The 24,145-nt window shown below is 33.4% G+C and overlaps 1 protein-coding gene across 1 annotated transcript in view; it reads right to left on the bottom strand.

Moving 5' to 3' along the window:
- LOC140449470 (elastase-1-like) overlaps positions 1–18,641 on the bottom strand; it is a 39,515-nt gene extending 20,874 nt beyond the window's left edge. Inside the window, exons 1-2 of the mRNA XM_072542649.1 lie at positions 18,479–18,641; positions 13,095–13,267 (exon numbers count right to left, since the gene is read on the bottom strand). Of these exons, the coding sequence (XP_072398750.1) occupies positions 13,095–13,267; positions 18,479–18,547 (242 nt within the window). The 5' untranslated portion in view covers positions 18,548–18,641. The remainder of the gene's footprint in view (positions 1–13,094; positions 13,268–18,478) is intronic.
- Positions 18,642–24,145: the final 5,504 nt, after the last annotated feature.

The raw sequence follows: 24,145 nt of genomic DNA, 5'->3' as shown, positions 1-24,145 counted from the left end.
CATTAAAACTATCAGATATAATAAAGATTCCAAAAATTAAAATTATTGGTGCAAATAATAAGAAGTTGGGTGAAATTGATAAACTAGCCAATTTTAAAATTAATATTCTTAATAAAGAAATTAATATGCAAGGATTTATTGTCAAGGATTTATGTGTTGATATATTAATGGGAAATGATGAATTGGAAAAGAAGAAAGTAAAGATAGATTTTGAAGAAAAAATGGTAACTTTGGAAGGGCAAATAATTAAATTTATGCAGAAAGATGAGGTAGAAGAAGGAATAAGAGTTGATAGGATATTATTAAAAGAAAATAATGATGTTTATGAAGAAGAAATGTATTTTGATGATAGGGAAATGTCCCAGAAGAATGTAAAGAATAATTATTGTAGTGAATATTTAAGGAATGGAAATTTTAAGCAGATGGATGCCTACGAGGCGGAGTGCGTAAAATTGGAAGCAAGGAATAATGAGTACATAATGAAGAATAATTTTATTTGTAAAGAAGAAGATATGATGAAAGTTTTAAATTGCCCTGAAGAATATAAATCAATAGTCATTTCCATATTGCAGCAACACAAGGGACTTGTCAATAAAGAAAATAGAATTGCACAAAATTATATCCATAGTATAAAAGTTAAAGAAGAAAAAGATTTTAAAACAAAATCATACCCAATACCATATAAATACAGAGAAGAGGTAAACAAAACAATTAATAATATGTTAGAAGATGGGATCATTGAGAAGGCAGACACACGTTTTATTAACCCCATAGTAGTAGTACGAAAAAGATCAGGTGAAATCAGGTTATGTTTGGATGCAAGGAATATTAACAAGATTACTGAAAAGCAATTTGAAGCACCAATGAGTATAGATGGAATATTAGGAAGAATTACAGGAATGTCATTTTTCACTAAAATCGATTTACAGCATAGTTTCTGGTTAATACCTCTAGAAAGAAAAAGTAGACAGTATACAGGATTTCAGATAGATGGAGTAGTATATCAATTCAAAGTAGTACCATTTGGACTTCAATCATCTTGCAGTGCTCTATGTAGATGTCTTCATGATATTTTGGATCAATATGAACATTTTGTAATTCACTACATTGATGATATATTAATTTTTTCTAAAACGGCTGAAGATCATGAGAAACACCTAAAAATTATAATAAATAGATTAGACAAAGTTGGACTAAAAATAAATCAAGAAAAATGTACAATTTTTCAAAAAGTAATGATATATCTAGGTTATAAACTTAACACTAACATCTTACTGATATATCCATTTTATTCAATAGACTTGATTTGTTAAATAGATGGTAGATTTCATTATTTTGAATCAATTTGACATCATACTTGTTGAATTTTATACATATGGAAATTGTTTGTGCCCTAAAAATCATAATTTTGGGGTTAGATACAGAATTGATTGTGTAAATGTCTTTCTAATATAATAAAGTGGAAAAACTTACCAATTTATATTGATGAAAGTTATTTTGAATGGAAATAATTCCTAGATTTTGTCTATAAATAAACAGAACACAATATCCATTATATTTTTAATTAAGGTTATATTTTATTCTCTGATAAAATCCATTCTCCATTTGACATGACAGTTTGACCATAGAATAGCCGAACTGTGATCCGTTGTTCTCTGTTTTGACATAGACAGCGAACAGGGATGTATTTAACACATTTTAAATAAATAAAAAAAAAAATTTGATTTATTAAATTTAATAAGGTATGGGAAAATTAATATTTAAAAAAATAATAAGTAAATTATTTATTTTAAATATTATTTTTGGGGTATTGTAACGATTAGGGTTTATAGAAAATAATTTATAAGTTATATACTACATAATATTAGATATTTGGTTGTTTTAAATAAGTTATATACTAGAGAATTTAATAAAAATATATTTATGTGAGGGTATTTTTAATAAATTAGCATATAATAAGTGTAAAAAGTTGTATTTTAATTTTGTAAATAGATTTAAGTGAGCCATGTGCCTAGGCAACCAACTATACATACTCCAAGTGTCAAATTAAGAATCATAATACGAATATAAGTGGGGTTATTATAATAATATATTGTTTGAAATGTGTATTTTATTAAATTAGAGTGTTAGTTACTAATTTAATTATATATTCTGATCTGAAAAGCCTAAATGTAAACAAAATTATTAATAGAAAAGAATGGAATTCTCTGGATCTCCGGAGATGGCCATGTTTGCGAAATGGTTTGTTCCAGAAAATTCAGACAAGTATTTGATAGAACAAATTGGAACATGATATCTTACGAGATGGTTCTAGAAATCCAAAAAACATATAAATACCCGTGATTTGGATTCAAGATGGCAGTTTTTGAAAGTTTTTAGTCAGAAAAGTTTTAGATAGTGCAGTCAGAAGAGTTTTTAGAAGTTTTTAGTTAGAAGTCAAGCAGTTTATTATGAAAGTTAGTAGAAGATAGACACAATTAATTAGTGAAGTCAATTGTTCACAGTTTTAGTAAATCAGTCAAGCAGTTTTATAAGAAATATGAAAGTTAGTTGGAGATAGTCCAATTGTTTAATATAGTGAGTTAAATGAAGATTAAAAATTATGCATATAATTTAATGCACATTTATAATTATACACAAATAATTATTGAAGATTAAAAAAAGTATATTGGAAGAAATTAAATTATATTATGGTTGGAGATTAGTATAAATCAACTTATAATAATTGGATATTGGTATATTGAAAAGAAGAATAAATATAAATGGTGTTTGCTGGTTTGGTTGGTGGTATATAAATGCTGGTGAAGAAAAATATATCTTAAATTGGTAGAAGCTGATAATTAAAAAAAGAAATTTCACAAAAACAAGGATAACCGAAGTACAAAGACTTTCAGTGGTGATTAGAATATATATATAGTGGAAAACAGTTCATTTAGGCATTCAGTGAAAGAAAGGTACAAAATTTTGTTAATATAATTTAGTTAGTGTCATAACAATTTCAATTTTGAAGATAGTTTTGTTTAAATTTTAGATTGTCTATAGAATTTAATTAGTTTTATAAGAGTATCAATTTAAAGATAGTTTATTTTAAATTTACATTGGCTAGGTTAGATATATATGTGTGTTTCATAATAGTTATAATAAAGATAATTTAAAAAAGTACTTACAAGCTAATTCTTTGAGAACCGCGATAAAAACCCTATATTATTAAAAATACTCATTGCTCATCATTCAAAACAAAAAAACACATCATAACAATATATATATATATATATATATATATATATATATATATATATATATATATATATATATATATATATATATATATATATATATATATATTATAAATTTTGAGAACACACCGCACATTTTTGTGCGGTGTGTTTGCAACAAAAGGAGTGTGTTCGGAGCACAAGTTCAGATGATAGTTCAATGCATTTAACACCACACGTTTTACTTGCACACTAAGAGTCATACCCTGTTTGAAATTTACAACAGATATTGGCAACGGCTCCATGATGTAGGTACTTTCATCCGCTTGCGAAAATGTAATAGAACTGAGCTTTCGTAGTTTGGGCCAACAAGTTTTTGGTCTAATGGCCAAGACCGAAATCTACAAAGAGACATTTTTGCTTTGCGTGGACAATGAGGATTTAAACTGATTCGCTTCTCCTAAAGACTTTATTTTGATCTTTATTTCCCAAAGAATGTCCTACAATGAAAGCTATTGGAAATTGATAAATATAGATAAGCTATCGACAATGAGTTTTTGAAACATTTTACTTTTTTTATAGTATTTTTCTTTATGTTATTGTTTAGTTTGACAATTTAACTCTCTTATTTATACATCGATGATTGAATAATGCTTTAATTAAAACAATAAGGACAGTATTTTATACAACCGTAGACAATTGTTGTGTGCGCGTATATTCCAGTGCTATGATTCTTAAATCCGTTCCTGATACGCCGTTCGGTATAACTAACTGTGACTTCTACTATAGAAGGTAAAGTGCTTAGACTCTGTTTTTCTACTATTGGAAGCGCTTTTATGTTGTGGTATACGTTTGTTAATAGTTCTACTAGTTTGACCAATGTAAGTTTTTTGGTAGTCGCCACATTTAAGTTTGTATATACCACTGTGTAAGTGCTTTTTATTTTGGCTCTTGTTGTTCTTAGTATATTTGCCTAAGTTGTTGTTTGTTCTAAAAGCTGGTATTATTCCTTTCCTTTTTATGTTGTTGGCTATTTTTGTCGATATCATGCCGCTATATGTACTCGAGCAGAAGGGACTCGGTTCTTTTCTCTGGTGGTGGAAATACTAGTTTCAGGGTATTCTTATGTAGTTTTTGATTTAAAATTTTATTTATTGTTTACTCATAGAAGACATCAGCCAACCTGGCTAAATAAATACAGTTTGTAAAAGACAAAAAAGACATCAAATAAATGCGCCCTAACCTAATGAATTAATTAATAAAAGCAGACAGGAAAAATAATAACAAGGATAAAGCCTAGTCTAATAATTTAAATACATCATTAAAAGTTATTTTATTATGCTTATGTAAGTTATTCACACAATTTAAACTAACCGCAGTATATGAAGTTAGATCAAACTAGACTTGTCGGCGATTATAACAGTTACCCCTTAATTTGTGGTTTATGCAAACAGCGACCTCAAAATATACGCGTAATATGAATTTGCTGTTCAACTTGCTAAATAAACATTCGTTTCCATTTCTCTTTGAAATAGTCGGTGTTTTAAAGTGTCACATTTATACTAAAATGTAGTGTTTAACTTGTTTTTGTAATTAATCCTAAATATGGAACTAGGTTGGAGTGTTTGTAGAACACTTAGGAACAAAACTGTAAAAAAACGCTTGAATTATATTATAGGATGGTCTTTGATGATGATATTCTTTTTAAATAATAATCAGTATTATTACAATTACAATCTAGTCATAAATGAAAAACGAGCAATTTCAATTTAACCTAAATAACTACTGTTATTTAGGTTAAATTGAAAGTTGACTCCAGTGATGGAGTCAAAGAAAGCTGGGCAAAAATTAGGTCTAATATCTTAGCCTCGTCCAAGAAAGTTCTTGGTGAAAGAAATATAAATAAAAATAAATCGTTTCCAAGGCGAAGAACGCCTACAGAAGTGAAGGAAAAATGGCATTGGAAATGGAATTAATGGCATCAGTATTGAACAAGTAATGGACATAAAATACCTGGGAATTACACTGTCCAGCTTTGGAGACCTCCAAAGAAGTGAAAGATCAAGTACAAAAGGCAAATAGACGGGCAGGATGCCTTAATAAGCAACCTTTCATAGAGGTATAAATCGCAATTAAGAAGAAGAACTACTGTTATTTAAAATTAAGAACTTAGTGTGTTTTCACTATCACTTAATCTAGTTCAAAATCTTTCAATCTTCTATGTTGCCCAGTAGTATCGAGGAGCTGGATTGCCTCGATATTCTCGAGCCTATAAAATCATTACTCTTGACTTTCTGCCATCTTCTTAATAATTATATTCACAGTTTCCACTTTCAGGTGGGTATAAAGGTCACTGTTTGCCACGTACCAAGTACGATCTACAATGTTTCTCAGTATTTTTGTCTGAAATCTTTATATTATTGTTATATTTCTTGGGCTAGCGCACCCTCATAGTGGGCACCTATAAGTCCATATCATCATCATCATCATTCAATCTTCGCTTATCCACTGCTGGACGTAGATCTCCCTCATAATTTTCCATCTATTTCGATCTTGTGCCTCTTGCATCCAATTCCTATGACAACGTTTTAGATCGTCAGTCCAACGTGTTGGTGGACGACCTCAGCTTCGGTAGGCATCATCTCTTGGTCTCCATGCCAGTACCCGCTTTGTCCATCTCTTTGACATACACGGATCTTTTGAACTGTTCTCCTTGTCATGGTCAACGTTTCCGCACCGTAAGTTAACACTGGCCAAACACACTGATTAAACGTTTTTCTTTTAAGGCATATTGGTATATCAGACGATTTGAAAATATGGTTCAGCTTGCCGAAGGCTGCCCAAGTCAGTCTTATACGACTAAGAAGCTCAACGGTTTGGTTATTTTTTCCTATGCGAATCTCATGACCTAGGTATTTATAGGCCATTACCTGGTCTATGGATCTTGTTCCTACGCATATATCTTCGCTGACTACAAGATTTGTCATCATCTGGGTTTTAGATATATCTATTTTCAATCCCCCTTCTAGCGAGGAAAAGTAGAGCTGATTTAAAAGTTCTTTGGCCTCATCTATCCTATCAGCTATTAGTACAATATCATCTGCAAACCTTAGATGGCTAAGCTTTTCTCCGTTTATGTTTATGCCCTTGTCGGTCAGTTTTGCCCTTTTACATATATATTCCAAAAGCGTAGTGAACAGTTTCGGCGATATGGTGTCCCCCTGGCGTACTCCACGTTGTATCGGGAATTTCTGGGTATCGACACCGTAAATCAACAAAAAATGTTGGAAACCTTGACAGAATGCCGAATTGACTATCGGTATATAAATATAATTAAACACATATACCAAAACGCAACAGCCAGTGTTAGAGTGGGTGATCGTCAAACCCAGAAATCAGTCCATATAGGTCTCAATATTTGTTTGGAAGGTGATAGCTTATTATGGATCGACAGAGTGGAGTTTGTTCCAACTAGCCAAAACATTTTTAATATCTTATATTTAGTTCTTCTTTTTTTTCTTGACGTAAGCCTTCCAGCGTCGTTTAACATCTAATGCTTTACCTAAATACTTAGCAGTATCAATTCTTGCATATCGTACTTGAATATTGTTGATTATAACTAGTATATATTCTATTTTTTGTTGATAAAATTAACATGAACAGAGTTAGCTTCATTAATTTATGGATTTAGTTAACTGATATTTGGACCTTGGTGGTCACCTCTTCACTAGTGGTTCCTACTGGTTGAATAAACGTATCATCGGCAATAGAAGCAATTGTGTTGTATTCCAGTACAGGTATATCACAGGTATATAGTAGGTATATGACCATATCCAGCACACTGCCTTGTAGAACACCTGCTCTAATTTCTTTTGAGTCTGAAAAGCATTCTTCCTACTTAATTCTAAAATGCCGTTCATTTATGTACGACTGTAAAAATGTGAGCACTCTTTGGGCAAAAAATTGTTTAATTTATGTATTAAACCTTCTTACCAGACTAAATCGAAAGCCTGTGCAGCATCAATGAAGACTGTCAAACAGACTTTTTTTTAAATTGAAATGAAAAAGACAGTAAAGATTTGATTTCACGTACAAAGCGTCTATGTATCTGTTTATACGTATTTCGCCTTAATAAGGCTCATCAGAACAGCTATTCATAGGCGCTCTCAACGTGAAAAATAAATCTTTCCTGTCTTTAAGAAGCAACACTAAAATGGCTTCGAAACGGACGCAATAGCTACATGTGATAATAAATCCGTAAAATAGTTTCGAAACACAATTCAGATTTCTGTCTTAATCTGAGCCTTCTAAAAATTGCAAGGCAAAGCAGACGTTGATAAAGATGTTAATAGAGCCATGGGGAATCTAAAATTTGCATTCCACGACATGTCTCCTCAACATTTTAGTGTTGCTTCTTAAAGACAGGAAAGATTTATTTTTCACGTTGAGAACGCCTATGAATATCTGTTCTGATGAGCCTTATTAAGGCGAAATACGTATAAACAGATACATAGACGCTTTGTACGTGAAATCAAATCTTTGGAATGCAAATTTTAGATTCCCCATGTCTCTATTAACATCTTTATCAACGTCTGCTTTGCCTTGCAATTTTTAGAAGGCTCAGATTAAGGCAGAAATCTGAATTGTGTTTCGAAACTATTTTACGGATTTATACTTTTTTTTCTTCTAGTGGTCTTTCGATAATATTTGTGATCCTGTGCAGCTAGTCGATTGTTGAATGCTTATTCCTAAACCCGATTTCATATTTTTTGCTTTAATAATTGATATAATTCTCTTCGAGAGAAGTTTCTTTAACGACTTCGATATTACAGTAAGCAAAGATATCGGTCTGTACACGAAAAAAGCTCCCTATAAAGCAAACGTTGAAGCAAACCACCTAGTTGAATTTCTACGATATTCTACTTTATTTATTGTAACAACGAATTCTCTTCATAGAAAACATTACATTACACAACAATTAAAGTGTCCTAGTTTTCTTTTCAAACCGTTTTCATTTTTAGTAGTATTTAATACATAGTTATCTTGGGACTGCCCTGTATAGTGATGTGCGATATTGTTTCGCATATTTACATAAACATCACGACAAAATTTCGCAAGGAAAATTGGCGTAGTAGAGCAGCTTTTATGAAATTGTAATATACTGAGTGCTTTGTTTAGCTCATAGTGGCGTCTTTCTAAATAATAATAAAAAATTAACACATAACTTCGACTTAACTTCCTGAAACTCTAGTCCTGTTGTGCATCTTCTAGTTATTTTATGGCAGTCATTGCAGTACACGTAAATTTTTCTATTTTATATCAGTCGGATGTTTTCTTTTAAAATTGACTTTTGGTCGACAAACATTATATTTTTTGCAAACTATCGTTAAGCAAACTGGAAAACAATGGCTAAAATTGATTATCATGTATAAATGGAGTGCAATCCTAATTAACTAGGTTAATCACCGGAAGGAGCTGCATGGATAATGTCCGGATCCGGCAGGCATACTATGAAGACCATTAGCTTGTATTTTGAATAAAATAAATCCCTTTGAGAAAGCCATTTATATTATTTGGTGCTTTAGAAATATCTTCTAAAGTATAGATATGATAATTCGACTTAAAATGTTTTATTAATAACTTTTTGTAACACTTTAATACAATTTCTGAACAGATAATTGTAAAAATCCGACATTGTATTTATATGAAATTATTTTCGTTATGTTTACTAAAAATGTAAACAGTTGATTCAATGTTGTTACTAATTGGTGGACGTTTACGATGGTTTTTAAATTTTGACTTATTACAGTACATTATTCTGTTAATGACTTACTTTTCATTTAATATCTGTGTTTTGTTAGTAATTTTCATACGGTGTTTAATTTAAACCTGCTAAAAATAAATAAATACAGCATCCAACTTGTAAATACAATACATTTTGGAGACGGCTATCGCCGTATTCCCATTCTCCTAGACCAATCCTCCCAGTCCAAGGTATGCTTCTCCTCCAAACCTCTCGATTCCATCGCTCTTCTAATTCCTTCATTCCATGAGCGTCGAGGTCTACCCCTTTTTCTTCTTCCAGGGGCCTTCCATCTGTAAAATTTTTGGGGCCAACGTTCGTCAGGCATTCTCAATAGGTGTTCAAACCATTTTGAACCTCTTCTTTCTATTCTGTCAATGACCGTTTCTTATAGATTCGTTGGTCTTTCTTTCCAGCCTTGATGTTCTATCACTTCTTTTCAAATAATCCGTTTCAACTGCCAACAATCTTCTCTTCAGGTCTGCATTAATTATCCATACTTCAGAGCCATAACAAAGAACTGATTCAACCATGGTTTGACCTATTCTTTTTTTTTTCTTTTGGAAATGTTGCGATCCCATCATAAGGAGTTCAGGCATCCTACGATTTTAAGTCCCTGATTAATTTGGTGTTTAATTTCGGTTTCTCCCATTCAATGAGTGTACCTAAATATTTAAAATTTTCCACTTGTTTGATTTCCACGTCCTCGTCTATCAACACTTCAAACCTGGTATCTCAATTGATAACTAAATATTCTGTTTTCTTCATGCTGACTTTTAACCCCCATTTTACATATTCTCTGTATAGACGCTTTATCATAAATTCTAGATGAAAAGAATCTTGAGCTAGGACGATTTGGTCATCCGCAAAGTTGACGGAGAACAGTATTATTTTTCGTTTGTTTAATGATATTTTTTATAGATCAATGTCCATCGCCTTTGTGTGTTTAATAAAAACCAATTTGCTCTTTGTTAAAGCTCTAAAAGATTATAAGCAATCATTACATTCCGCGGAACTACATGCTAATAAAACATCCTGCCTTGTAAATGTAGTTAAGAAAACTTTAGTTCGATCCAAAAACAATTACTGCCAGTAAAACATTCATTACCAATTTTGTGTTTATTACTGTTTTGTTACCGTTGAACATTGTAAGACCATCATTACAGTAGCTGAAGTTTTATGAAGGAATAAAACTCCAAACACTGTCTACTTAGCATTCATCACTACATTTTGATGTTAGTTTTGCTACATTATTATTACGCCATTAAAGTTAAACGGTTATACGATTATACAAATATATATATATATATATATATATATATATATATATATATATATATATACAAGAAATACTGGATATTATTGACTATCGATATAAACAAACAACACAGTTTATTAGGGCTGCAGTCAGTAGGTTTGGCCGGGATGTTATAGAAACACTCTTTTGACTTTTGGTCGAGCTTTCGGAATTCTTTTATTCCTTCTTCAAGACATAGTCGTTGAGATTATTTGTGTAAAGCTATGACACTCAACATTAAAAACACACATATAAAATATAGCATGTAAAATAATGGACACAATACATTTTAAAATTTAGTTGGAAAGTTAAAATTTTGTTAGTGACATCTTTTAATGGTGTGTTTTGACTGACAGTAAAACATGTAAAATAATGGACACAATACATGTGTCCGACAACGACCCAGATATAACAGAAGATGAGGTATTAGAGGCGATAAAGCGAACAAAGAACGACAAGGCAACAGGTCCTGACGAAATACCTGTAGACATAATACGGTTAATAGAAGAACAGCAAATTGGAATATTGGTCGACTTATTCAATACAATATACAGTACAGGAATCATTTCCAGAGATTGGCTGATGTCAACAATTATAACACTACCAAAAAAAAACCAAATACAAAAGAATGCCAAGACCACCGGTTAATAAGTTTAATGAGTCATACGCTCAAAATATTTTACAAAATTATACACCGGAGAATACACAACAAACTTAAGCAGGACATAAGTGACACACAATTTGGATTTAGAAATGCACTGGGAACGAGGGAAGCCCTGTTCGCTGTGAATGTACTTGTGCAAAGGTGCATGGATGTTAATCAGCCAGTATATATGTGCTTCTTGGATTACAACAAAGCCTTCGATAAGGTCAGACATATCCGTCTTATCGAATTACTTGAAAAGAAAAACTTAGATATGAGAGACATCAGGATCAGTAGCGCTATCTATTATAATCAGATCGCTGTGGTAAAAGAGAACAACGTCTTTTCAAATGAAATACAGATTGAGAGGGGCGTCTGGCAGGGCTGTATCCTGTCTCCTACTTTGTTTAATTTGTATTCAGAGAAAATAATCCAGGAAGCACTAAAAGAACTAACTATGGAATAAAAGTAAACGGCCGACCAATCAATAATATACGGTTTGCCGACGACACTATTTCATTGGCGGAATGTCTTGAGGATTTACAACAAATGGTTGACAGAGTGTTAGAAGTCAGTGAAGAAAACGGACTGTCCCTAAATACAAAAAAGACACAATTTATGGTAATTAGAAAAACCCAATAGCGTCAAGACGTACATAACAATACATGGAGAACCAATTAAAAAAGTTGAAAAATATAAATATTTGGGTACAATAATTAACGAAAATAATGAGTACACAGAAGAGATTAAGGCAAGAATAGGACAGACAAGAAGTTCTTTCAACAAACTGAAAAAAGTACTCTTTCAATTTCTTTAAAGATAAGACTTCTGAGATGCTACGTGTTCTCCTTATTATTTTATGGATTGGAGGCTTGGAATTTAAAGAAAGATGTTTCGGACAGATTGGAAGCCTTCGAGTTATGGGCCTACAGAAGGATATTAAGAATAATTTGGGTGGATAGTCACGAATGTCGAGGTGTTGAGAAGAATGGGAAAAGATAAAGAGGTTTTAAATACAATTAAAGTCAGAAAACTGCAATATCTGGGACATGTCATGAGGGGGAGCGTTCTAACTTGTTGCAATTAAGAATGCAAGGAAGAACACATGGTAAAAGGAGTCGTGGAAGAAGATGCATCTCCTGGTTGAATAATTTGAGAGCTTGGTTGAACTGCACTTCTGCTGACCTCTTTAGAGTAGCGGTGTCGAAAGTGCGAACTGCCATGATGGTTGCCAACCTTCTTAGATGAGATTTCACGTGAAGAAGAAGAAAGAATCAACCAGATGTAAATGGAGATGAAGTGGAAATAAAATACCTGGGAATTACACTGTCTAGCTATGAAGACCTGAACAAAGAAGTGAGACATCAAGTACAAAGAGCCTTAGACTGGAAGGATACCTTAATAACACTATATGGCGAAACGGACACATTACCAATGAGATGAAGTCAATAATTTATAAAGCCAGTGTAAAACCAATAATGACATATGCCTCAGAAACAAGATCCGGTACAGCTACAACGCAAAGGCTACTGGAAACGGTAGAGATGAGAGTACTGAGAAGAATTACAGAAAATACTCTAAGAGATCGAAAGAGAAGTGAAGACATTAGAAGAAAATGTAACGTACAGTGTATAAATAAATGGACGCAAAATAGGAAAAAAGAATGGAATAACCACACAAGCAGAATGGAAGAGACCCGTGTCGTCAAAATAGCAAGAGATAAGTCACCAATCGGCAGAAGAAGTATCGGACGGGAGTGAAAACCTTCCATAGAGGTATTAATCCGCCAATGAACAAGCAGAATTGCTTATAAAGAGGAAAAAGAAGAAGAAGAAGAAAAATTTCCACTTGTTCTCAAAATAAATAAAATTAAAAAGGTAAAAGAAATAATAAATTAAACTTACTCACAATCAATTTAATTTAACTATCCAGACGACCGGTTTCGCTTTCTAAGTCTAAGATAACTATCCAGCGAAACCGGTCGTCTGGATAGTTAAATTAAATTGATTGTGAGTAAGTCTAATTTATTATTTTTTTTACCTTTTGAAATGGACTCACACAAGCAACACATTCATGATTTAAATAAAATTAAGTTGTGTCTTATATATCTGAATTTAAAGATTAGTCTTAACTTACGTAGGAAAAGGCTTTCCGTCTTGTTCTAAACAGTGAGCTGCCGTAAGTATCCATTTTGGATGGATCAAACTGCCTCCACAAAATGTCAGGTACCTAGTGCTGTTGATTTGAAGTATCAAACTAGCTTGGAATGGAAAATCTCCAAGTGCGGGTTCCCTGGCTTTATGAAAGCCCTAAAAAAATAATGAGTCACGTGAATTTTTGTCATATTTGCGTTGGAAATAAAAGGTTGGCTAATTTAAGGTGTAAGATGCTTATAATTTAAGAAAACATTTTTTACTGAAGAGAAATTAACACTTTGTTGTACTAGAGTACTAGAGTAAGCATAAACACGATGAAGAAATGTATAAACGCATGGTTATGTTGTCCTAATATTTTATCTTTATATTATTTTTCTATTCAGAGACTAACAGTCGCGTATAAATTGGAATATCCTTGAGTTTTTATTCTATTTAATATATAATAATTTATACAAAGTGGTTTACAATATACCCATGTCCTTTCAAATAATGTTGATATAAAAAACTCAATTTTAATAAAGTAGTTTTTATAAACGGAGACGAGGATTTAACGGTATAAAGTGTATTATAGGATGGAACGAGTGGATATCATGGACTTATAATCGGAAAAGAGGGAGACTGCCAATTATATGAGTAGCTGACCCTACGCCGATTAAAATGAAGGAGATATTGGAGGGAGAAGGAAAAAACCTCAACAGAGAAATACTCCAAAGCATTCTATAAGAAACTCTAAAACTTGCCAACACGCTGGGCCAGCGCGGCGTTTGAAGGCCAAATTTCCCCTCATGATGAATACATCAAGTGTACGGCCCTCAGTCCCCGGCGGTTCCAATTTCCCTGACCAATGTGGTGGTCAGAACAGTGTTGGAACAGAGGGTGCTAAGAATCACCGGAAGAGATCAGGCCACCAAAACAAACGACAAATGCATATATGTGCCTACAATGTACAAACTTTATCAACAGAAGCATCAATGATAGAACTGGAGAATGAACTACAATACATAAAATGGGATATAATCGGCATAAGTGAAGTTAGGCGTCGAAAAGAAGATCAAATAATACTTAAGTCTGGAAATATGTTCCATTTCAGAGGAAACGAAGATTAATCTGTTGGAGGAGCGGGATTTTTAATCCATAAAAAATGGGTACCAAACATAATCACAATAAAAAGTATATGTATCAGAGTCATTTATCTAATTTTTAAATTAAACCCAAGATACAAACTTAAAATTATACAGGCTTACGCACCAACTACGAGCCACCCGAATAAGGAAGTTGATCAATTTTAGATATCAGAGCAGCTATACAAACTTCAAAAACACATTACACATTGATAATTGGAGATTTTAAGACCAAATTGGGATTCAAACAAGATGATGCAGAATCTGCTATGGGAAACTTTGGATTTGGTAAGAGAAATGAGAGAAGTAACAGGCTTCTTGACTTCTTACATCAGGAAAATCTCTTTGTGATGAACTCATTCTTCGGAAAGAAACCCCAACGTAAGTGGACATGGAAGAGTCCGAACCAAAGAACAAAAAATGAAATTGATTTCATAATATCAAATCGGAAAGATATTGTCCAGGATGTAACAGTATTGAATAAATTTTCAACAGGGAGCGACCATAGACTAATTAGAGCAAAAACCACTATTAACACTGAAGTTGAAAGAACAAAAATAATCCTCAAAAAGAAAAGTGGAAGGTGGCTGTTCCCAGAAGATATAACACTTTACGAAGAAAATATTAAGACTAATTTGGATACACACGACTTAGAGAATATCAGCATCAATGAAATGAACAATAATATTACTCAAATATTAAAAGAAGCTGAAAAGTATTACCGTCCTCGTCCTGAAAACACTAACAAAAAATTAAGTCACAACACAAAACATCTTCTAGAGGAAAGAAGAAAACTTAGGGAAAATCAGGATCATAACCAAAATGAACTAAGAATTTTGAATAAGACAATTAAAAAGAAAGTTGGAAAAGATCTGAGACGATACAATATGATGGAAATAACTAGAGTAATAGAAGAAAATAAAAGCTTGAAAGTACTCAGACAGAGCATATCCATTGGAAGAAAAAACGTCCACAAATTAAGAAATGAACAGGGGCAAATCTTTGAGGATAGAGTTCAAATTATGAACACGATAGAGAGTTTTTATAGACAACTATACAAAGAACAGCAATGTAATCTGAGTGGATCATTACCAAAGATAATCAATCAGGGATCTGAAATTTTACCGGACGTAACACCCAATGAAGTTCGAAGGTCAGTGCAAGAAATGAAAAACAATAAGTCCCCCGGAGGCGATGAAATAGTGGCAGATGCCTTGAAAGTGGCTGGAAAAAGATTATGGAAGGTCCTTGCCAAACTATTCACTAGATGTTTACAGGAAGCAATAACACCAACCCAGTGGTATAACGTAGAAATTTCATACTTCATAAAAAAGGGGATGCTACCGACCTCAGGAATTACAGGCCCATAAGTCTACTTTCACATATTTATAAACTATTTACAAAAATAATTGCGAAATGACTAGAAAATAAATTGGAATTTTATCAGCCCATAGAACAGGCGGGTTTTAGAAAAGACTATTGAACAAACGATCACCTACTGGTAATAAAAAATCTTATAGAAAAATGCACTGAATATAATAAACCACTAGCTTTAATATTTGTCAACTATGAGAAGGCATTCGACACCGTAAATCAACAAAAAATGTTGGAAGCCTTGACAGAATGCCGAATTGACTATCGGTATATAAATATAATTAAACACATATACCAAAACGCAACAGCCAGTGTTAGAGTGGGTGATCGTCAAACCCAGAAATTCCCGATACAACGTGGAGTACGCCAGGGGGACACCATATCGCCGAAACTGTTCACTACGCTTTTGGAATATATATGTAAAAGGGCAAAACTGACCGACAAGGGCATAAACATAAACGGAGAAAAGCTTAGCCATCTAAGGTTTGCAGATGATATTGTACTAATAGCTGATAGGATGGATGAGGCCAAAGAACTTTTAAATCAGCTCTACCTTTCCTCGCTAGAAGGGGGATTGAAAATATATATATCTAAAACCCAGATGATGACAAATCTTGTAGTCAGCGAAGATATATGCGTAGGAACAAGATCCATAGATCAGGTAATGGCCTATAACTATCTAGGTCATGAGATTAGCATAGGAAAAAATAACCAAACCGTTGAGCTTCTCCATCGTATAAGACTGACTTGGGCAGCCTTCGGCAAGCTGAACCATATTTTCAAATCGTCTGATATACCAATATGCCTTAAAAGAAAAACGTTTAATCAGTGTGTTTTGCCAGTGTTACGGTGCGGAAACGTTGACCATGACAAGGAGAACAGTTCAAAAGATCCGTGTGTGTCAAAGGGCAGTGGAGCGTGCTATGTTGGGCGTTTCACTACGAGACAAGATCCCAAATCGCCAACTACGACAAAGAACAGGAGTGGCTGATGCAGTAGAGAGAGTAGCAACACTGTTTAGTCTAGGGCGAAGTACGCTACTACTAAGTAAGCTACTTAGTAGGATATACACATTTAGTTTAATACTTACATTTATATGAATATTTACTTAATTTATTTTTTATTAATTTTAATGAACTTGTTAGATGTAATGAGCCTTTGTAATTTTTTGTATATTAATTAGGGAATAATATTAGTTTGCCAACCCTCCTGATGGCATGTGCCAAGGAGAACAAATGTCACTAAAAGAGAAAATTGTATTTTTTTTAATGGGAAATAAAAAGACATTATTGATTGATTGATTGATTGATTGATTGATTGAGTAGCAACACTGAAATGGAACTAGGCAGGTCACGTGGCTCGAATGACAGATAATAGATGGACACAGCGGATACTGGAATGGAGACCAAGAGATGATGCCTACCGAAGCAGAGGTCGTCCACCAACACGTTGGACTGACGATCTAAAACGTTGTTATAGGAATTGGATGCAGGAGGCACAAGATCGAAATAGATGGAAAATTATGAGGGAGATCTATGGCCAGCAGTAGATAAGCGAAGATTGAATGATGATGATGATTCTATAAGAAAGTTTTTTAACCAGGCACTTAAATAGAGGAGGAAGAAGAAAACCTAGGAGACGAAAGATGTGTGGCAAAGAAAACAGACGAGAGGGAAGAGGAACCATTCTTGAAGTTAAAGATTAGCATTAGATAAAGCAGTTAAAAAACTAGCTAAAACAAATCTCACGAAATAGATAATTTCGCAGCTGAACTGTATAAAGAAGGTGGCCATAATACCATAATGGCATTACATCAGCTTGTAAAAGAAATATGGACACATAAATCCCTTCCCAATGATTGGAATATTGGAATACTTTTCACCATATACAAAAAACGAGATATCTTTGAATGCTCTAACCACAAAGGAATTACGCTTTTAAATGCAGCGTATAAAATATTTTCCACAGTACTATGTCACCGTATGGCACCATATCCAGAATGCATAGTAAGAAAATACCAGGCTGGTTTCACATGTGGTAAATCGACAATTCATCAGATTGCAACCCTAAAACAAATTTTGGAAAAAACACTGGAATATGGCTTTGATACTCATCACATATTTATAGATTACAAAGCAGCATACGACAAATCAGTTGACAAATTTAACAAAACTAACATTTCAATAAGTTGAATTTAGAGTACTAATTTAGGAGGAACTGTCTGAACCTTTTAAAACAAATAACGGGCTGCGCCAGTGAGACCCTCTCTCCTGTATACTGTTCAATCTGGCTCTGGAAAAAGTAATACGTATGTCACAAATCACAACCACTGGTTCAATTTATAATAAATCAGTGCAAATCCTGACCTATGCTGATGATATCAATATTGTTGGGAGAACGGAAAACGCTGTACGAGAGGCGTATGTAGCATTAAAAGAATTAGCTACAAAAATGGGTTTAATAATAAACACCAACAAAACGAAGTATATGAAAATAGGCACGCAAATATAAATCCTACTAACAAAGATAGGTTATAGATAGAATCTATGGAAATTAACAAATTAAAAAACACAGACATAATTCTGAATGACCAACTTGAGACAAACAGTCCTCCCCTCCTCAACCTATTTTATTAAAAACTATAAAGTGTAAATGCATACCAAAAATAGATCACTTGAGAAAGGCACTCTGCCGAAACAGCTGTAGTTTTAAGATTTTATAATAAATTGTGTGAAAATTTTGAATTGTAGTGTTATATTGTTACATAAAATGAATTTCTATCAAGTAACGGTCAAATCCATCAATGTAGACTTTATTTAACTTTTTCTGGCAGTTTAACGTTTTCTTCCAAAATTAAAATTGTACTTACATTTACAATTGCAGCAGTTTTTCCACCACTCACGAATTCGAAAACTCCCAGCAGAACCCATATTAGCATTTTAAAACTACATTAATGTCATTTATTATTGCATAAACCATCATATTGAATACATTGTCGGAATCATCAATATCCGAAGCAAAAGGTTGAATCTGATATTAAAAATTTCATGGTCAATTAAAGGTCGACAATCAACTGTAGCAATTAGACCAATTTATCCCAGGGTAATGTATGTATATACCGAGTGCGCTAGTTAAACATGTTTTATACACAGAGTGATACAGTTATTAGATCGCGTCGTTGAATAACAGACCGTATTGTAAAAGATCATAGAGCATTTTAAAACCATTTTGTAATAAATAAAACAAATGTGCAAACATTTTTTTTATTTATGCTCATTTACGAGCCAGGGTAACTCCGCTTGCAGTTTTGTTGGGTGAATCGAGTAGCTCGACAAAACTGTTGCCGGTCCCAAGCCCGGATAAAGGAGGAGGGGTTCTACAGCCAGATTAGCACCCTACTAATAGACTTTAAAACCGTACAGCTCATAGAAACAGGATTATACCTTGGAGCAAAAATGATTTCATTACGACGACTAACGCGATAAAGGGGACAACGAATTTATGGAAAACGAGAAATATACTTCGCATCGGTACTTGGAATGTAAGGTCTCTAAGGAAATTACAAAAGAGCCTGTAGAAAAAAATATAGGTTTTTACAGTATTGCTTTAACAATAACATATTAATAATTAATAAAATTATAAAACACAATAAAATACTGGAAGAATGGAGAACGAGCGAACTAATTCTACTATTCAAAAAAGGAGCCAGCCAGAAAACTACAGAGGTATATTCTTGTTAAATACTACGCTAAAACTTAAAACCAAAATTTTACAAGTGCTAATAAATCAGACAATAAGTTTAGCAGATGAACAACAGGGTTTTCGTGGTGTACATATGCAATATTCGTTATAAAGCAAATTACTGACAAATCATTAGAGTATAATAGACCAGCATTTCTGTGCCTGATTGACCTAAAGAAAGCGTTTGATAGAGTAAGACCCAAAGATGTAATCCATCTTCTGTATAATAGAGAAACTCCTCTAAATATTATAAAAACTATCGAAAATACCTACCAAAACAACAAAATGGAAATCAGAATAGATGGACAACTTACAGAACCTATAGAAATAGGCAGAAGGAATAAGACAAGGGGATTCATTGAGCCCCATGCTTTTCATTTTGATCATGGATGAAATCATCAAAAACGTTAACAAAGGAAGAGGATACAGAATGGGAAACAAAGAAATCAAAATACTCTGTTACCCAGACGACCCAATATTGATAGCCCAAGGTGAAGATAATCTGCAAAGACTAGTCTACAGATTTAACATAAGAGTAATAGAATTTAATAGGACAATCTCATCTCAGAAAACCAACACAATAGTAGTCAGCAAAGACCAGATGTAAAATAGAAATTGATGGCATCAGTATTGAACAAGTAATGGAAATAAAATACCTAAGAATTACACTGTCTAGCTATGGAGACCTGTACAAAGAAGTAAGAGATAAAGTACAAAAGCAAATAGACTTGCAGGATGCCTTAATAACACTATCTGGCGAAAGAGACACGTTAACACTGAGATGAAGTCAAGAATTTATAAAGCCAGTACAAGACCAATTATGGCATATGCCTCAGAAACAAGAGCCGACACAGACACAACGCAAAAGCTACTGGAAACAGCAGAGATGAGAGTGCTGAGAAGAATTACAGGAAATACGCTATGAATGAATGAATGAATGAAATAACCACATAATCAGAATGGAGGAGACCCGTGTCATCAAAATAGCAAGAGATAAGTCACCAATCGGTAGAACAAGTATCGGAAGACCACGCAAAAGTTGGAGTGACAACCTTCCATAGAGGTATTAATCCGCCAATGAACAAGCAGAATTGGTAGGTTTTGCATGTAATCAAAACATAGAGCTGCGATCTTTACATTTTCTTTACATAATTTTGTCACTTAGTCAATTTTTGTAAAATACTTTTTTGCTGTCTCTTGTGAACCATAAGCTGGGCAGCAACAACTCGGTTGGCGTTATCATTTAAATGAAGGTCTCTTAGTTTTACTCCCAACTCTTCATTAGACACATTAGAAAAAATTTATATGTAAAATTTTGACACTCCGTATGCTAGGCTAAGAATGTCGTGTGCATAATTTCAACATTTTGAGCAGATAAATATTTCTTGATATCATTTGAATACTGAACTTGATTTACCGGGATATTATCAATGAAAGTATGTATTTTCTGGCAAACATCACTTGGAATCATTTTATTCCGAGAACCAGAAGATTTTCCTCTCACATCTGCAGGTGTTCAACTTTGAATTTTCAAAGAGCAGAGACGCTCAACTCTTTTTATGGAAATTCCATAAAAAGACTGGAAAGCTAAACGGCAAACCTTATGTCGGTTGTTGAAGTCAATGTGGTAAGAAAATGTGTTTGATTTAAATCTGTGCTTTTTGGATTTACTTTTTGTACTAAGGTCAACTTCAGACATTCGTTTATTGTAGTTGTGTGGCTTACCGATGTCTAAGAGACATTGAAAAAAAAATGTCTTGTTCATTTTTGGAATTAAAGCTATTAATTTTTTCTATAATTTCATCCATTACTGGTAAAAAACATTTACGAGAGCAACTGAAAGATAAAAAACAAGTTAAAACACTACTCTTTTATTGTTACCATTTTTAAACTTACCGGCACGGTTCTTCAGTTTTTCGTGAAGCTATGCGTTTGCTCACATGATTTAGATGTTCTTTTTCGTGAACTTTTGCATTTTTAATAGATATTTGTTTATAACTATTTAGATTTCTCACACATTTTTTCCGTTTTAAAGGAGGTGATTTATTTGTACTATTATCACTAGACGACATTATTTGTCCTGTATTAGTACTACTATTGTCCTACTATTTAGTACTATAGAAAATGTCACACCGAGAGTGCAGTACGGCTTATATAGGAATGCACAATTGCCGGATTTCACGCCTTGTGCTTGGCGATACAAACAGGTTCAAGTGGTAGTCACAGAACCGTACCCAGATATCTACGCCGGGCTCTGTTATTTATTATAAAATAATATATTAATAAAATAATTGCCTTCAAGTAGCCAAATAAGAGGCATGGATTTGAATAAAAAGACCTTAAGTTTTTAGCGAGAATTTTATAACAAAATTGTATACTTTATTAAACTAACAAATGTATTTTAAATTACATTTCTTGATAGCTATAAATATACCGGGTGGAACCTCCGGTAACTCGATTTCCGTGCACTCAGCCCAATATCCAAGAAAAACTTTTTCTTTTGTAAATATGTGAAAAATTATCAGATACGGGAATATCGAAAAAGGTTTGCACATTTTTTAATCCCGGCGATGTTATTAAAAAAACAAGTTGCGCACTTGAATCACTGCGAAATTTTAACACCTACTATGAAATTTTTTTTTTGTGGAAATCTGAAGTGCAGTTTTTGTCCTTGTTAAAACATAATTCAGTCTCGCATTTTTTACACACAACATAAGTTTACCTAGTTCCTTGGCATAGCAACCTGGTAGTTTTCAGCGAAACCTTGTGTTATTCCATATGGGATAATGGTTTTCCTTGCCCACACTTGACCAGATGAGCAGGTATAAGGTTTATACTGTAAGTTATTTAACATTATATTATATTTATACTTTATTAAACTAACAAATATATTTTAAATTACATTTCTTGATAGCTATAAATATACAGGGTGAAACCTCCGGGAACTCGATTTCCGTGCACCCAGCCCAATATCCGAAAAGCCCATACTCTGATTGGACTGGTAAATGCATTTTATTGGTTATACAGTGTAAAATAATCGAGGTTACTCATAGATATTCAATTAATTATACTAAAGTCGTCCTCTACATCCGAGATGTCGGATTCGCTTTCGCTACTCTCCCCTGTGTTCGCGTGTATTATCAATTGGTCTACGTCATCTTGCAGGTTGTCCGCAGTCCACATCTCAGTTTCCGTTTGCTCAACAACATGAGTGACATAATTGCGCCAATTTTGCTCTGTGACGCGTGCGAAACCGTCGTCGATCAACTGGCCTACCTTGTCGTTTTTAAAAGTGGTATTATGGGTACCTACATATCGCTTAACTTGGTTCCACACCATTTCTATAGGATTCAATTCGCAGTGATATGGAGGAAGCCTCAAAATATAAACATTATGTTGTGAAGCATACTTATCAAGATGATACTTATCGTATTGATCTTTAAAAGTACGCGCTGCTTCTAATCGCCCGGATTTCAAATAACACTCCCCGAAAAAAATGTCTTTTTCCACTAGCCATTCCTTGATTGCAGCTTTATTCCAGGAATTGTTAGGGAATCTCTCTTTACGGGAGTGGTACGATGCATTGTCCATTACAATGACATTCCTGCGACCATTATTTGGTAAATTTGATATTAATGTCTCCTTAAACCACGACTTAAAATATACGGCATCCATTTCATCGTGATAGTCGCCATCATTTTTCTTTGCCAGAAAAACACGCTGTGTGCCAGGAAGGAAACCTCCTGAAAAACCTGCATGCAATAAAACATATCGTGGACCTCGTTTAGTAGGTGCTTTTAAGCCAGTACTTAAACCTTTGAGAAAAGCATCACGACTGTTTTGTATCGTAGTATCGCACCATTCGTAATTTATAGATTGGCCAACATTAACCCACGATTCGTCCAAATATATGATATTGCAATGGTCTTTTCGCAAACGTCGTATAGTTCTCAAATAATTATGGCGCCAATGAATAATATCCTCTCGCTCCACCATGATGCTTCTTCGGCCACGTTGCTTATAAACAAATCCAATATCTTTCAGAAGTCTGTATAAAGTAGAAAGAGACAACGGCTGTATATTCTCATTACCTTGTATGAAGTTATGTATATGCTTTAAGAATGGCAGCAAATTTTTTATGAAAAATTCACAATGAACAATTCTCCGTAGAATACTTCTTACACCCTCGTCATATGTGAATATTCTAGAATTTGATTGACACACTCGTTTTTTACGTTTTTTTGGCGATTTCAGCGTTCCACTCTGTTCTTTTTCTTTTTTGAAATTGTAAATGCTTCTTTCGCTAACACCAGTCATCAACGAAGTACGTCTTACAGCAGCACTTACATTAAGTTGTTCCGTATTTTGTAAAAAACACAACACATTTAACACTACGAGTTTAGCGCAACCGTTAAATAATTCACCGGATTTAAACTTATGGGACTCTCTCTGTTGAAACTCGGACTAAATTTTGAAGTGTAGTTTCGTTTTCCAAAAGCACTTTCACCCCCTACCCATCCTTAGGATGGGTAGGGGGTGAAATAGGGAAAGCTTGGAGTTTATCAAATACTAATTATGACAAACAAGTTTATGGCCATATTTAGGTGATTATGTTAATGATGGTAATTTGTAGCAGAAGTTTTACAAAAGAAATGAAGACCTATTTATAGAAACAACATAACTGTATTTTTAATATTTTACATACAATAGAAAAAATCTAATTTCTATGAAAGAATTGGAAATTTGAATATTATATATAATATCTATAAATAATATCATTTCCAAGTTTCCAAAT

This window comes from Diabrotica undecimpunctata, chromosome 9 (assembly GCF_040954645.1).
Source record: "Diabrotica undecimpunctata isolate CICGRU chromosome 9, icDiaUnde3, whole genome shotgun sequence".
NCBI lineage: Eukaryota > Metazoa > Arthropoda > Insecta > Coleoptera > Chrysomelidae > Diabrotica > Diabrotica undecimpunctata.
The sequence above is the reverse complement of the archived record's forward strand: the minus strand, read 5'-3'. Positions and strand labels throughout refer to the sequence as shown.